Source organism: Heptranchias perlo, chromosome 2 (assembly GCF_035084215.1).
Source record: "Heptranchias perlo isolate sHepPer1 chromosome 2, sHepPer1.hap1, whole genome shotgun sequence".
Classification (NCBI taxonomy): Eukaryota; Metazoa; Chordata; class Chondrichthyes; order Hexanchiformes; family Hexanchidae; genus Heptranchias; species Heptranchias perlo.
The window spans coordinates 157,993,033-158,009,904 of record NC_090326.1 but is presented as its reverse complement, the minus strand read 5'-3'; the positions used below and the strand labels follow the sequence as shown (position 1 = coordinate 158,009,904).

The 16,872-nt window shown below is 41.9% G+C and overlaps 1 protein-coding gene across 1 annotated transcript in view; it reads left to right on the top strand.

Moving 5' to 3' along the window:
- Window positions 1–16,872, top strand: part of LOC137299362 (obscurin-like) — a 552,786-nt gene that overhangs the window by 155,831 nt on the left and 380,083 nt on the right. Inside the window, exons 27-30 of the mRNA XM_067968057.1 lie at window positions 268–534; window positions 2,613–2,882; window positions 4,161–4,427; window positions 6,942–7,208. Of these exons, the coding sequence (XP_067824158.1) occupies window positions 268–534; window positions 2,613–2,882; window positions 4,161–4,427; window positions 6,942–7,208 (1,071 nt within the window). The remainder of the gene's footprint in view (window positions 1–267; window positions 535–2,612; window positions 2,883–4,160; window positions 4,428–6,941; window positions 7,209–16,872) is intronic.

Genomic DNA, 16,872 nt, shown 5'->3' with positions numbered 1-16,872 from the left:
TGATATTGGTTAAGGGAGGAATGTTGTGCAGGATACAGAGATCTCCATGCTCTTCTTTGAATAGTGCAGTGGGTTCTTTAGCATCTTTAACACCCATACAAGTAAACCGGTCGACCTTGGTTTACTAAAGGACGATGCAGCATTCTCTCAGCACTAACAGCAGAGTCAGTTGTGCTAGAACAATCCACCTAAAGGTGGAATTTTAGCTACTGAGGAAATTTTGAAAATAAGACTGACTGTATTTGTCTTCTATCTGTCATATTGCAGAAAAACCAGTGGTCTTCATGAAATCATTGGATGACATTGTTGGGGAAGAGAGAGGAATGGTCACACTGGAGTGTGAAGTATCTAAGCTCAAAGTCAATCCCACCTGGAAAAAAGATGATGTGGTTCTTGGTTCAAGTGACAAATATGAACTGCTGCATGCTGGAAAAACACTTTGTCTTATAGTACATGACCTGAATAAAAATGACGCTGGAGTGTATACTTGTGACATAGGCAGTGACAAAGCAAGTGCTAAGGTCACCATCCAAGGTATGCAACATTATTGGATGTCCATTGTAGACTGATTTTTTTTTAAAAAGAGGAAGAGATTTGTGGACCATTCAGAGAGGTTTGAAGAAGTTATAAGTAGTATTGGGAGACTTTAAGGGGCTGATTTTCCTGAGGTCAGCATCCAGGCAACACCTATTCCCCACGTACTAAGGTCACAAAAAAGAGATGAAGGCCCATGACGCTGAGTCTTTGCCCTCTTTATCTTGCCCTGCATTTTATGGCTGATTTATGGCTTGAGTCTGCAATTGGATAGCCCAGATTCTCGCATGTAAATGAGGAACAGTTGCGGGTTCCCTGTTCTGCTTAATTGCTTCTGGTTTCATATGAAGGGCGCCCATTTTCAAGGGCGCTTAAAGGAGTTGGTGGTGCACCTGAGATTCCCTTGGAAGCAAAATACTGCGGATGCTGGAAATCTGAAATAAAAACAGAAAATGCTGGAAATGCTCAGCAAGTTAGGCAGCATCTGTGGGGAAAGAATCAGTGTTAAAGTTTCAGGTCGAAGTTCTGACGAAAGGTCTTCGACCTGAAACGTTCATTCTGTTGCTGAGTATTTCCAGCATTTTCTGTTCTTATTTGAGATTCCCTTGGTTTGGAAAGCCTGAGATGGCCAGGCAGCAAGGGAATAACACCACCTGCACGTTCCCCTCCAAGTCACACACCATCCCGACTTGGAAATATATCGCCGTTCCTTCGTCGTCGCTGGGTCAAAATCCTGGAACTCCCTTCCTAACAGCAATGTGGGAGAACCTTCACCACACGGACTGCAGCGGTTCAAGAAGGCGGCTCACCACCACCTTCTCAAGGGCAATTAGGGATGGGCAATAAATGCTGGCCTCACCAGCGACGCCCACATCCCATGAACGAATAAAAAGAAAGAGAGGCTGTAAAGGTAATGGCATCTTTCTCTTGCAGCCTTCTAACAGTTTCTTGGGCCTGAAGGCCTTTTGGCCACTCTTGTTCAACAGGAACCAGACGACCCTGAAGCCAGCAGTCATTCCCGCATCTACAAGTGCTTCCGTTTTCAGCCTTGCTGGTGGGGGAGGAGAGAGTGACAGGCCATGTTAATGACCCGCCCATACAAATTCAGATCCTCTGAAAGATGGACAGGTGCTTGGAACAGGGGATCCAAGAAAGTCAGCTATCTTAAGTATTCAAAATTAGCCTTGTGTAACATTAACATTGTTGGTCAAGGTGGAGAAGGCCTATTTTCTTCCTTTCCCAATATGGCGGGCAGTGCACTTCTGGCCGGAAATGTGTGTGTGCTTTCTGCCTGTCATGTTGGGAGCTTAGTAGGCCAGTTAGCACCCGAACAATGGGCGCTGTGCAACCAAATCGATAGGCCCATGAGCTACCAGAGTTCCACCCGAAAGTTCATTTTAATTTAACTTGATGTAAAGCTCATCAAACCCAAGCCTATAACTAGGCCAGGAAAATGGAAGTAAATCTGACTCAAACAAACTATGTGGCCAAAAAAAATTCCAAAACACATACTTTTTTTTGTGTATGTTTGGCAGGAAAGGCAAACACATTCTTATTGATTTGCTATACTCAAATTACCATGGCACAGTAATTAATACAACCATCACAGAAATGGCTGTTCATTTGAAAACTGCCCACCATCTTTATTCTTTTTCCCTATTTCATCCCATAAGAACACCTCACACATATTCAATTATTTTTCTTCTGCTATTTCATGCCTAATAAACTATGGGAGTGAAGTAAGCTCTTTTGCATTGTCATGTGCCTCCAATTGTAGTAATGGCCCCATCGTGCACCTTTTAGAGTCCTGCGATGCCAGCTGTCAGGTATACTAAGAAACATTTTGGCTACCAACAATCCCAAACATCACGCTGCTGCCATATCTCTGTTTGAGAACATCTTTCAAGCAATCCCATCTGTATGTGCAATGCACAAGACTTGGGTAAGAGTGTTCCCCCAATGCATTCAAGTAGGATCACTGTAACTGGTTCAAAGAATTGTTGATGCCCAATGTCCAGCAGAGCCAACAATCAAGTATGTCTGTGAGCCTCTTACTTTAAATATCTACTTTGTTGCAGATCTGAATATTGGAATCACAAAGCGGCTAAAGAGCACAGAGATTAAAGAAGGAGAAAATGGATCTTTTGAATGTATACTTTCTCATGAAAGCATCGATGAGTATTACTGGACCGTAAATGGGCAGTTAGTGGAAGGCAACGAACGATTTGAGGCATTTAATATTGGCCGAAAATATATGCTGAATATCAAAGGGACAGCTCAATCAGATGCAGGAGAAGTTGTTTTCCATGTGCGAAATCTCAGCTCAAAGGCCTCATTGATTGTGAAAGGTATGATTTGTTTACATCATCATTTGCATGAATATTCAGAGACACTTTATACACATTTATCAATATGAAGGGGTTCAGCATTTTACTGTTTGCCTAAGCAGATGTCAATAATTTCCCTGAATAAACTCAATAAACGATTGCTAACACTTATAGAAGCACTTATCTATACCAGCTGTATCAATACAAGAGCATTATCACTGCTCAAGTGGGCACCAAACTACAATATAATGTGTCCTAGTCCTAGACCGCTGAAGAGCTTTTGCACGTTAGAAAACTGTTTTCACAGTTGCTCACGTAATATCAACTGGGAATAGTTTTCATTTAGCGATCAGTTGGAGAGAGAAATTAATTGTTGATCTCTAAATAAAGTAAACAAGACTAGTTCCATTCATACTGTTCTTATGGAGCAGAAGTGTTGCAAGGGGTTTACTTTACCCCAAATAAAAACAGAAAATGCTGGAGTTTCTTTCCCCAGATGCTGCCTGACTTGCTGAGCTTCTCCAGCATTTTCTGTTTTTATTTCAGATTTCCAACATCCGCAGTATTTTGCTTTTTACTTTACCCCATGTCATCTCAGCACGTCAGCTCCTTTAAAAAAAAAGAGAAAGACTTGTACTTTCACGACCTCACAACCTCAGGACATCCCAAAGCTCTTTACAGCCAATTAAGTACTTCTGAAGTGTAGTTACTGTTGTAATGTAGGAAATGCGGAAGCCAATTTACGCACAACAAGTCCACAAACCGCAATAAGGTACTGACCAGATAGTCTGTTTTAGTGATGCTGGTTGAGGGATAAATATTGGTCAGGACACCGGATAAACTCCCCTGATCATCTTCAGAATAGTGCCATGAGATCATTTATTTCCACCAGAGAGAGCAGACGGGGCCTCGGTTAAACGTTTCATCCGAAAGATGAGAATGAAGGATCAGTGGTCTACTATGGGCCATTTAAACCAGGATTACTTTAAGTGTTCCTGATCTCTCTACTGTTAAAATTATTATGCATTCCCTTTCTAGTCTCCTTAAACCATACAAGACCGGGTTGGGGGGAGGGGGGGGACTTTTTCCTGAGTGGAATCAAGAGCCAGCTACTAAGAGGTGTGGAAAAGAACCCAGTGCCAACTCTGCATTTAATTTCCACTCCCCCATTCTACCTTTAAGAGGAATAAACTGACTTCCTGAGCCGGTGTTGTTCATACAAAGCATCATTACATTTAATAAAAGCCCTATACTGTAAGGAATGAAAGTGTAAGAATATTAATAATTTTTGTATTTCAGAAAAACCTGCAGAAATCACAAAGCAACTTGAAAACTTGGTGGCAATAGCAAGTGAAGAGATTGTACTGAGCTGTGAAACATCCAAGCCTGATTCTTCAGTGAAGTGGTTTAAGGATGACAAAAGAATTAGAAAGAGTCATAAATATGAAATATCTCAGCAAGGAACTGTAAACAAATTGATCATTCATCAAGCCACTACGAAAGACTCTGGAGAGTATTCATGTGGAACTGAGACTTCCAAAACCAAAGCTACTGTCACTGTAAATGGTAAAAACATACACTTTAGTATCTCTTTCTCCCCATCACCATTACCAATAGCTGAAACGAAAGCTGCCTGTTAATTACACCAAATGATCTGCTTTGGCCAAGGGACCTGCTGATCACAGTCTTCGTACACACAACTCAAACTTTAGTGAGACAAATGTAAACCACTGAAGTTCCCCGATACCCAGCTCAACCACAATACAGTATACTACAATAACTATTTACTTAAAGTGCATACAAAAATTTGAAATCAGTTAGCATCAGAATGCCCTACAGGATTAAAATTTAAAATAAAATTATTTTGGAAAAAAAACTGGATATTTGTTAGGCACCCTTACGTATTGACACTGATGAAATGTATTTCAGTAGGAAACCTAAAATCATTCACATTCATGTGTAAATTACAAAATTTACTATTTGTTGCATTCTTTCATTGTATATAAGATTAATAACTGTATGCTGAAATTACACAATGTAAGCTTAATTATGAACCAGTTATTTAGAAATAACACATTGCTGTGGGTAAGTAGAATATTCACTGACAGTTCCTACTGAGCGTGCCCCTGGTATCTGAAATTATTTTAAAGACTAAGATGATCACATTTTATTTTGCTTCTTCGGGGTAATACCTTGAAATTTTCTTGCATTATTACCATCACTGAATAAAAGTTCTGTTCGAACCACAGTATTTGGATTTTTTTTTTAAATTGCTTCACTAAATTTAAAATTTCACACAATTCTTAAAACTGAAAATAATGTAAAATAACTTTGTGGAAACAGCTGTGCAACCAAGGTAATAAACTGTTGCATTAATCATTAAAAACTTGACTAACAAGTCTCTGAATGGCATGATTGGCAAGTGCACTACACAGTGTATGGGAAATATCTATTAAATCTCTGTTAAGATAATTTCTCAATGTTTAAAGTTTCTTGTTTCCATTAGCAACATCTGCATTTACTTTACGTTAAATTAGTTGAACTATTGCCTGTGCGCGCTTAGGATGTCGCAAGTAATTATTCAACATCTGAATCACCATCAACTGCTGATGTACTGTTTAATGATTAATGTACTATATTTAAATCTAGAGTTAAAAGGTTGGGTTATAGCTAACTCAAAAATTAATAGTGTATTAATTTAAGTAGAACGCTTGAGCTTCAAAGTATTATAATTGTGTTTTTGAACTGTACTTTGTGGTATAAATTTATGCCTGTTTTTGATATCTGGAAGGTATGCATAGATAATAAGTGGTTCATGTTTAAATCACCCTTCTTATAAATTGAAGTCATGTGGTGATATAGCAGCCCAGCATTAACTGTACTCATAGAACCATAGAAAATTTATGGCGCAGAAGGAGGCCATTCGGTCCATTGTGTCTCCCCCGGCCGAAAATGAGCCACCCAGCTTAATCCCACTTTCCAGCACTTGGTCCGTAGCCTTGTAGGTTACAGCACTTCAGGTGCATATCCAGGTACTTTTTAAATGAGTTGAGGGTTTCTGCCTCTACCACCCTTTCAGGCAGTAAGTTCCAGTACCCTACCACCCTCTGGGTGAAAAGATTTTCCTCAGCTCCCCTCTAATCCTTCTACCAGTCACTTTAAATCTATGCCCCCTGGTTATTGACCTCTCTGCTAAGGGAAATAGGTTCTTCCTATCTACTCTATCTAGGCCCCTCATAATTTTGTACAGCTCAATTAAATCACCCCTCAGCCTCCTCTGTCCGGCAATGAATGCTGGCCTCGCCAGCGACGCCCACATCCCATGAATGAATAAAAAAAAACAATCCCAGCCTATCCAATCTTTCCTCATAGCTAAAATTCTCCAGTCCTGGCAACATCCTCGTAAATTTCCTCTGTTACCCTCTCTAGTGCAATTACGTCCTTCCTGTAATGTGACCAGAACGGTATGCAGTACTCAAGCTGTGGCCTAACCAGTGTTTTATACAGTTCCAGCATACCCTCCCTGCTCTTATATTCTATGCCTCAATAAAGGAAAGCAAAAGCACCATATAATGTACTGGGATGGTCATTTGCATCTCTAAATTTCTAGGTAGAGAAGGCAGAATTTGAACTGGATCATTGAGTTAAGGTTTAAAACAGCTACTATCCGAGAGAGAAAATTGGAAGAAAAATAAACTCCCATTGCTCTCGCCCATTTTCTATTGACTGGTTATAGAGCAGCTTTGGCTGAGGACTGGGCTAGTACATGGAGAACCTAAAGTAGGCAGAAGAAAAACAAAAACATCCTGGAGTTTAAAGAAAGGTTTAGGATACTTTTAAACATTATTGAAGAGTCAGGAACCTACACTGTGGGGAGTGCGTCTCAAAAAATCACAGGCTGTGCTCCTGCAGTTTCCTGAAATGCGCTCCCTGTCATCGCTGCTCCCTGCTGGGAGTGCTGTATCACTGAATCACCGTTTATATATACCAGTTAAGACTACAGCATATGGTTATTTGAGTTTGCAACATAAAGTTAATTTATTTTTAAATATTGTCTGCATTTTTTTACATTTTTTCCAGAAGTAGTAAACCGATTTACTAAGGAATTACAGGACATGAAAACTGAAGAGAAAGGAACTGCAGTTTTTGAATGTGAGACGGAACAGCCAGCAGGCAAGGCTGTCTGGAGAAAAGGGATGGCAGGAATCAAGTCAAGCAAGAAATATGAAATGAACCAGGGTGGCACTTTACTGAGCCTTACAATTAATAATCTCGAGAAGAGCGATAGTGACCACTACACGTGTGACATTGGTAATGCACAATCAAGAGCTCGCCTGACAGTCACAGGTCTGGATCATTTCTATCGTAAATTGTTTTATTATGTTTACAGTTACTACTTATAGTGCAACCTTGTTAACTCTGATTTTACGATTTTTTTTGTTGTAATAACAGCCGTTTGTCTTGGTTCAGCAAAAGCACCATATAATGAACACAGGAGCTCAAATCTTTATAAAAGAATTTTTACCATGAGGAACTGCTTTAGTGGCCCCTATACATTATTCAGTTTTAACTATTATTTTGAAATTCTCTATAACATAAACATGTAAGAGAGGGAAAGATGTATTTCTATTAATTGATGTTTAAAGATATGCATTGATCACCTTCCAATTTTGGTGGTTAGTAGCTGATATTTGCTATTGGTCTATGTGCATGATCTGAATTTCTTTTGACCGGTATAGTTAAATTTATAACCTAGACTAACTTTGGTGCAGGGGAAATTAATTATCCATGTTTTTGGGATCGAATTCTGTTCAGCTGACTCTAGAAAAGAAGAACATTGTTTTTGCCTTGCTATGTAAGTGACACAAAGATTTCTCAACGCAGATGAAGCCATTATATTGTGTGTTTATAAACAGAAGGAAGATCGTTCCTAAAAAGTTTACAGGAGCAAAGTATTAAACTTGATAAATTCTGAAACTAATGGATCCATTATGCAAATTCAGTCATCTAAAGTTTTGATTATATGCCTTTAGTTTTATTGTCTAATATATATATTGCTTCTCTTTCCCTGAATGAATTGATTCACTTATACGGCCACGAGACTAGTCTTCACTATAGTGCTTAAAGTTATGGTTATATTCAGTGGAACATTTTTATATCTAGAGGAGAGAACAGTAAAGAGGTACAGTATAAAATGAGGAGTGTGAACTCTTCAACACTAGGTATGACAAGGAAATATCAGATTATAAAATTTTAAAGATTTGACATTAGGTCATGAATTTACCTTAAACTAAATAACGTTTACATAATTCTTAATACATGTCATATTAACATTTAATGACAATTCCTGAGTAAATGGGCCAAAAAAAAATCCACTTTTGGGTTCAGCAAGTAATCTAATTCTTTACTTTCTCTCTCCTCTATGACAATTTGTTTACTTGTATCTAACTTTAATTCTCATCTCTTTTGGTCTAATCAAGCCGTACTTGTCTTTGTGAAATGGCTGTGTGTGGTTTAAGATAACAAAGGACATAGTACTAATTTAGGAACTTTGGACTAATTTTTCTCTCTCTGCTTCCCTGCTTTTTGTCGGGAACGGGATGGTGGCGAGTCCAAAATCACAAGAGGAAAACTTACCACCTTCTTGGAACTCACTCCCATTTTGGCCTGGGCTTTGGAATAGACGACCGAGGCTCCCGCTACAAATAGGCGGAAGCCTCATTACTATATGCAAATCAGGATCTTATGACCTACATTAGACCCCAATACAATTTTGATGGGTAAACACACGGCGCCCTTGCTGCACAAGCCTCACCCACTATGTCGTAGCCAAACACAACCAAACCATCGTCCTAGCTGAAGGCCACTGAAAAAATGGCTATTACATATCTTTTGGAGCATATTTTGGGGCCAGGCTGAGCATAATTAGTCTTCCTGTGCCATCAAAAGAATTCTCCTGCTTGCTTACTCACTTTCTGCCGCCACCTCCTGTCAGGTCGACCTGGCTTTCTCTTTTAAGTTGGCTCCATGGATGAGCCACTGGATTTCCAGCGAGCTGCCTATGAGCTCTGGAAATGGCAGCTGGCCTGTCAAATTTAAATGAGGCTTGATCATCAAAATATTTCGGGATCCCACCGATGACATTGGATGGGGCCTCCCAATCACTCTGCCCACCACCCAACCAATGTACACTATGCATCAAATTGCCTCCTCTTTCAGAATTTTGGCTGCTTAACGTGTCTTTCACTGATGCAAATTTTATTCATACAATAAGCGTGAGAGAGGCGCAAGGGATAATTTTAACTCCCCGGCGTGAATGGGGTGGGAGTGGAGAGAATATCACATTGGGACACGTACCGCTTCATCCCTCTTGATTCCCATCTGCCGCCAGCTTAACTGGGCAGTTTTTTTTTAGGCGTCCAAGACGCCCGTCGGAAGCTGGCTTGAGCCTCATGAGTACGTGCAAATTAGGGTCCTATGATATTATTAGAACCCTGATGTGATTTTAACACGCAAAAACAGAAGTCCTGAACCAGCTGAGTGAAACCTAGCAGGATTGGTTTCCAAATGGTCATTGTTAAAAGGACACTGACCTGCAAGCACTCAGATCATAGGTATCTGTTTGCTATTGTGCTTTTGGGATTTCCACAGGAGAGTATGCCTTGATTTTTTTTCTACATTTGTTCTGCTTACACACTCTCAATAAATACATAGATTATGATAGGTGTCATTCTTGCTACTTTGATTTGGTTGCATGAAGAGGAGGAAGAGCAGCAGGCTGCCCAGTGACGAGGAGCAGCAATTAGGCATCTTAGGAAACAAGAGGTGAGGAGTGCTGCTTGAATAATGCCTTACCATAGGGTGTACAGGCCCAGTGAGTTTCATGGATCTGTTTGAGGAGCAGTGCATGAGGAGGCTCCTCTTCTCCAGACAGGCTGTCGCAACCTTCTGCAACGAGACCTACTGACTGTTGGTCCAGTTCGCCACTTTGCCTGTGGCAGTGAAAGTCACTACTGCCCTTAACCTATTTGCCTCAGGCTGTTTCCAGGGTACTACAGGGAATATTTAACACGTCTCTCAGTCTGCTGTTCATAGATGCTTCAAACAAGTAACCAATGCCATCATAACAACGTCCATGTAAACTTCCCAATGAATGCCAGCAGTCAGTATGAAAAGGCTCTGGGATTTTCTGTAGTGGCTGGCTTCTGTTGTGTGCAGAGGTTCATAGCCTGCACACGTGTAGCCATCAAGACACCACAAAACCAGCCAGGAGCATTTGTTAACAGGAAAGAATTACATTCCATCATTGTGTTGCTGGTTAGTGATCACCACCGCAGATTTCTTCATCCTGTGCCAATCAACCATCCCCCCACTATTCCACCCATTAAGCAACATGAGTATGGCTGCTAGCGAACAAGGCTAACCCTTCCTTACATGGCTTATGTTAGCTTCCGTAACCCCAGTGTGCCCGCATTGATGAGATACAACCAGAGCCATGGTACCAAAAGGTTGATCATCAAGCTCTTGAAGCAACGGTTTAGATGCCTGGATAGTCTAGGGGCTCACTTCAGTACAACCGACAGTCTCACTCATTGTGGTAGTAATCGAGATCTCAGTAATTGTTTTATATCTAGAATTAAATTACTACTAATCAATCAATAAATAAATAAAATGAAAAACTAGAAATGGCGGTACAGGCTATATGTAAGGATTGTAATATGTGGGAGTTTGTGGACAGTGAGACTGTCCCAGATTGCTACATCTGCAGGAAATGTCTCTGCCTTGAAACACTCCAGCTCAGAGTGCTTGAGCTGGAGTGCGAGTTAGAGACACACCTGACACATAAGGAAGGGGGAGGAATTTTTGGATAGTTTTCTCCAGAGTATAGTCACACCTTAGAGGAAAGCTCAGGTAGGAAGGGAAGGTCATGCCTTACAAATCTGATTGAATTCTTTGAGGAAGTGATGAGGAGGATTGATGAGGGTAGTGCAGTGGATGTTGTCTACATGGATTTTAGTAAGGCATTTGACAAGGTCCCATATGGCAGACTGGTCAGAAAGGTAAAAGCCCATGGGATACAGGGAAATGTGGCGAGTTGGATCCAAAATTGGCTCAGTAACAGGAAACAAAGGGTAAAAGCCGATGGATGTCTTTGTGAATGGAAATCAGTTTCCAGTGGTGTGCCACAGGGCTCAGTGTTGGGTCCCTTGCTGTTTGTGGTATATATTAATGATTTGGACTTGAATGTAGGGGGCATGATTGGCAAATTTGCAGACGACACAAAAATTGGCTGTGTAGTTGATAGTGAAGATAGCTGTAGACTCCAAGAAGATGTCAATGGGTTTGTGGAGTGGGCGGAAAAGTGGCAAATAGAGTTCAACCCAGAGAAGTGTGAGGTAATGCACCTAGGGAGGGCAAACAGTAAAAGGGAATACACAGTAAACGGGAATATATTGAGAGGGGTAGAGGAAGTGAGAGACCTTGGAGTGCATGTGCATAGGTCCCTGAAGGTGGCAGTACATAGATAAGGTTGTGAAGAAGGAATAAGGAATGCTCTCTGTTATTAGCTGAGGTATAGAATACAAAAGCAAGGATGTAATGATGGAACTGTATAAAATGCTGGTAAGGCCACAGCTGGAGTATTGTGCGCAGTTCTGTTCACCATGTTACAGGAAGGATGCAATTGCTCTGGATAGAGTGCAGAGAAGATGTACAAGAATGTTGTCAGGGCTTGAAAATTGCAGCTACGAGGAGAGATTGGATAGGCTGCGATTGTTTTCCATGGAGCAGAGGAAGCTGAGGGGAGACTTGATTGAGGTGTACAAAATTATGAGGGGCCTAGATAGAGTAGACAGGAAGTATCTGTTTCCCCTAGCGGAGAGTTCATGAGGAAAAACTTGTTAACCCAGAGGGTGGTGGGTGTATGGAATTCGCTGGCCGAATTGGTGGTAGAGGAAGGGACCCTCAACTCTTTTAAAAAGTACCTGGACCTGCAGCTAAAGTGCTGTAAGCTGCAGAGCTACGGACCAGGTGCTGGAAGGTGGGATTAGAATGGGCACCAGGTTGATCTTCGAGATGGCGGGGACACGATGGGCCAAATGGCCCCCTTCTGTGCTGTATCTTTTCTATGGTTCTAGGTACAGGAAGGGGAGAGTGTGACTTAGTCAGCAGGGTAAGGGGAACCAAGGGGAGGTAGAGAAGAAGGTCCTGCAGACACTAGTCCTGTCCAACAGGTACAATGTACTTGCTATCTGTGAGGATAAGAATGCAGGCTGTGAGGTGTTCCACAGGGATTGGTGCTGGGACCACTGTTGTTCACAATTTACATTAATGCTTTGAACTCGGGAATCGAAAGTACAATTTCAAAATTTGTGGACGACACCAAATGTGAGGTGTAATTAATACAAAGAATGAATGTGACAAAATACAGGACGGCATTAATGAACTTGCAGAATGGCAAATGAATTTCAGTATAGATAAGTGAGGTGGTGCATTTTGGTAGGAAGATTAAGGAGGCTACATACTGCTTGGATAATAAGAGTATAAATGGGGTAGAGGAGCAAAGGGACCGAGGGGTACAGATACACAAATCACTGAAAGTAGTGACACAGGTTATTAAGGCCATAAAAAAGCAAACCAAGCACTGGGGTTCATTGCTAGAGGGATAGAATTAAAAACCAGAGACATTATGTTAAACTTGTATAGAAGCTTGGTTTGACCACACTTGGAGTACTGCACACAGTTCTGGTCTCCATATTGTAAAAAGGATATTGAGACATTGAAGAAGGTGCAAAAAAGATTCACAAAGATGATACCAGAACTATGGGGATATCCTTATCAGGAAAGACTGAACAGGCTGGGGCTCTTTTCTCTAGAAAAGAGAAGGCTGACCTGATAGAGGTCTTTAAGATAATGAAAGAATTTGATAGGGTAGATGTAAAGAAAATGTTTCCACTTGTGGGGGGTGTCTGAAACTACAGATCATAACTATAAGATAGTCTCCAATAAATCCAATAGGGAATTCAGGAGAAACCTCTTTACCCAAAGAGTGGTAAGGAATAGTTGAGGCAAATAGCATTGATGCATTTAAAGGGAAGTTAGATAAGCACACAAGGGAGAAAGAAATAGAAACGTACGCTGATAGGGTTAGATGAAGGAGGGGGGACGTTCGTGTGGAGCATAAATGCCGGCATAGACCAGTGGGGTCGAATGGCCTATTTCTGTGCTGTAGACTTGATGTAGCACGTGGAGGAGCAACATCTAAAGAGGAAAACTTGGGCGAAAGCGAGGAAGGAACAGGAGGGCCACAACAACATCTTGCAGCCAGAGATTCCAGGGAGGAGTTGATTGTGCAGCGTTTCGGTTAGAACAAAAGAAATAGGAGCAGGAGTAGGCCAATCGGCCCCTCGAGCCTGCTCCGCCATTCAATAAGATCATGGCTGATCTGATCCTAACCACAAATCTAAATTCATGTCCAATTTCCTGCGCGCTCCCCGTAACCCCTAATTCCCTTTACTTCTAGGAAACTGTCTATTTCTGTTTTAAATTTATTTAATGATGTAGCTTCCACAGCTTCCTGGGGCAGCAAATTCCACAGACCTACCACCCTCTGAGTGAAGAAGTTTCTCCTCATCTCAGTTTTGAAAGAGCAGCCCCTTATTCTAAGATTATGCCCCCTAGTTCTAGTTTCACCCATCCTTGGGAACATCCTTACCGCATCCACCCGATCAAGCCCCTTCACAATCTTATGTGTTTCAATAAGACCACCTCTCATTCTTCTGAACTCCAATGAGTAGAGTCCCAATCTACTCAACCTCTCCTCATATGTCCACCCCGTCATCCCCGGGATTAACCGAGTGAACCTTCTTTGTACTGCCTCGAGAGCAAGTATGTCTTTTCTTAAGTATGGACACCAAAACTGTATGCAGTATTCCAGGTGCGGTCTCACCAATACCTTATATAACTGCAGCAATACCTCTCTGTTTTTATATTCTATCCCCCTAGCAATAAAAGCCAACATTCCGTTGGCCTTCTTGATCACCTGCTGCACCTGCATACTAACTTTTTGATTTTCTTGCACTAGGACCCCCAGATCCCTTTGTACTGCAGTACTTTCCAGTTTCTCGCCATTAAGATAATAACTTGCTCTCTGATTTTTCCTGCCAAAGTGCATAACCTCACATTTTCCAATATTGTATTGCATCTGCCAAATCTCCGCCCACTCACCCAGCGTGTCTATATCCCCTTGTAGGTTTTTTATGTCCTCCTCACTCTCTACTTTCCCTCCCATCTTTGTATCATCTGCAAACTTTGATATGTTACACTTGGTCCCCTCCTCCAAATCGTTAATATAGATTGTAAAGAGTTGGGGACCCAGCACCGACCCCTGCGGAACACCACTGGTTACTGGTTGCCAGTCCGAGAATGTACCATTTATCCCAACTCTCTGCTTCCTGTTAGATAACCAATCCTCCACCCATGCCAGAATATGGTGGTAATAGTAGGGGACTTTAACTTTCCCAACATTGACTGGGACAGCCATAGCATTAGGGGCTTGGATGGAGAGAAATTTGTTGAGTGTATTCAGGAGGAATTTCTCATTCAGTATGTGGATGGCCCGACTAGAGAGGGGGCAAAACTTGACCTCCTCTTGGGAAATAAGGAAGGGCAGGTGACAGAAGTGTTAGTGAGGGATCACTTTGGGACCAGTGATCATAATTCCATTAGTTTTAAGATAGCTATGGAGAATGATAGGTCTGGCCCAAAAGTTAAAATTCTAAATTGGGGAAAGGCCAATTTTGATGGTATTAGACAGGAACTTTCAGAAGTTGATTGGGAGAGTCTGTTGGCAGGCAAAGGGACGTCTGGTAAGTGGGAGGCTTTCAAAAGTGTGTTAACCAGGGTTCAGGGTAAGCCCATTCCTTATAAAGTGAAGGGCAAGGCTGGTAGAAGTAGGGAACCTTGGATGACTCGGGAGATTGAGGCCCTCGTCAAAAAGAAGAAGGAGGCATATGACATGCATAGGCAGCTGGGATCAAGTGGATCCCTTGAAGAGTATAGAGATTGCCGGAGTAGAGTTAAGAGAGAAATCAGGAGGGCAAAAAGGGGACATGAGATTGCTTTGGCAGATAAGGCAAAGGAGAATCCAAAGAGCTTCTACAAATACATAAAGGGCAAAAGAGTAACTAGGGAGAGAGTAGGGCCTCTTAAGGATCAACAAGGTCATCTATGTGCGGAACCACAAGAGATGGGTGAGATCCTGAATGAATATTTCACATCGGTATTTACGGTTGAGAAAGGCATGGATGTTAGGGAACTTGGGGAAATAAATAGTGATGTCTTGAGGAGTGTACATATTACAGAGAGGGAGGTGCTGGAAGTCTTAACGCGCATCAAGGTAGATAAATCTCCGGGACCTGATGAAATGTATCCCAGGACGTTATGGGAGGTTAGGGAGGAAATTGCGGGTCCCCTAGCAGAGATATTTGAATCATCGACAGCTACAGGTGAGGTGCCTGAAGATTGGAGGGTAGCAAATGTTGTGCCTTTGTTTAAGAAGGGCGGCAGGGAAAAGCCTGGGAACTACAGACCGGTGAGACTGACATCTGTAGTGGGTAAGTTGTTAGAGGGTATTCTGAGGGACAGGATCGACAGGCATTTGGAGAGGCAGGGACTGATTAGGAACAGTCAGCATGGTTTTGTGAGTGGAAAATCATGTCTCACGAATTTGATTGAGTTTTTTGAAGGGGTAACCAAGAAGATAGATGAGGGCTGTGCAGTAGACGTGGTCTACATGGACTTCAGCAAAGCCTTTGACAAGGTACCGCATGGTAGGTTGTTACATAAGGTTAAATCTCACGGGATCCAAGGTGAGGTAGCCAATTGGATACAAAATTGGCTTGACGACAGAAGACACAGGGTGGTTGTCGAGGGTTGTTTTTCAAACTGGAGGCCTGTGACCAGCGGTGTGCCTCAGGGATCGGTGCTGGGTCCGCTGTTATTTGTTATTTATATTAATGATTTGGATGAGAATTTAGGAGGCATGGTTAGTAAGTTTGCAGATGACACCAAGATTGGTGGCATTGTGGACAGTGAAGAAGGTTATCTAGGATTGCAACGGGATCTTGATAAATTGGGCCAGTGGGCCGATGAATGGCAGATGGAGTTTAATTTAGATAAATGTGAGGTGATGCATTTTGGTAGATCGAATCGGGCCAGGACCTACTCCGTTAATGGTAGGGCGTTGGGGAGAGTTATAGAACAAAGAGATCTAGGAGTACAGGTTCATAGCTCCTTGAAAGTGGAGTCACAGGTGGATAGGGTGGTGAAGAAGGCATTCGGCATGCTTGGTTTCATTGGTCAGAACATTGAATGCAGGAGTTGGGATGTCTTGTTGAAGTTGTACAGGGCATTGATGAGGCCACACTTGGAATACTGTGTACAGTTCTGGTCACCCTATTATAGAAAGGATATTATTAAACTAGAAAGAGTGCAGAAAAGATTTACTAGGATGCTACCGGGACTTGATGGTTTGACTTATAGGGAGAGGTTAGATAGACTGGGACTTTTTTCCCTGAAGAGTAGGAGGTTAAGGGGTGATCTTATAGAAGTCTATAAAATAATGAGGGGCATAGATAAGATAGATGGTCAAAATCTTTTCCCAAAGGTAGGGGAGTCTATAACGAGGGGGCATAGATTTAAGGTGAGAGGGGAGAGATACAAAAGGGTCCAGAGGGGCAATTTTTTCACTCAAAGGGTGGTGAGTGTCTGGAACGAGCTGCCAGAGGCAGTAGTAGAGGCGGGTACAATTTTGTCTTTTAAAAAGCATTTGGACAGTTACGTGGGTAAGATGGGTATAGAGGGATATGGGCCAAGTGCAGGCAATTGGGACTAGCTTAGTGGTATAAACTGGGCGACATGGACATGTTGGGCCGAAGGGCCTGTTTCCATGTTGTAACTTCTATGATTCTATGATTACCCCCAATCCAGTGATTCTTTATCTTGAGCAATA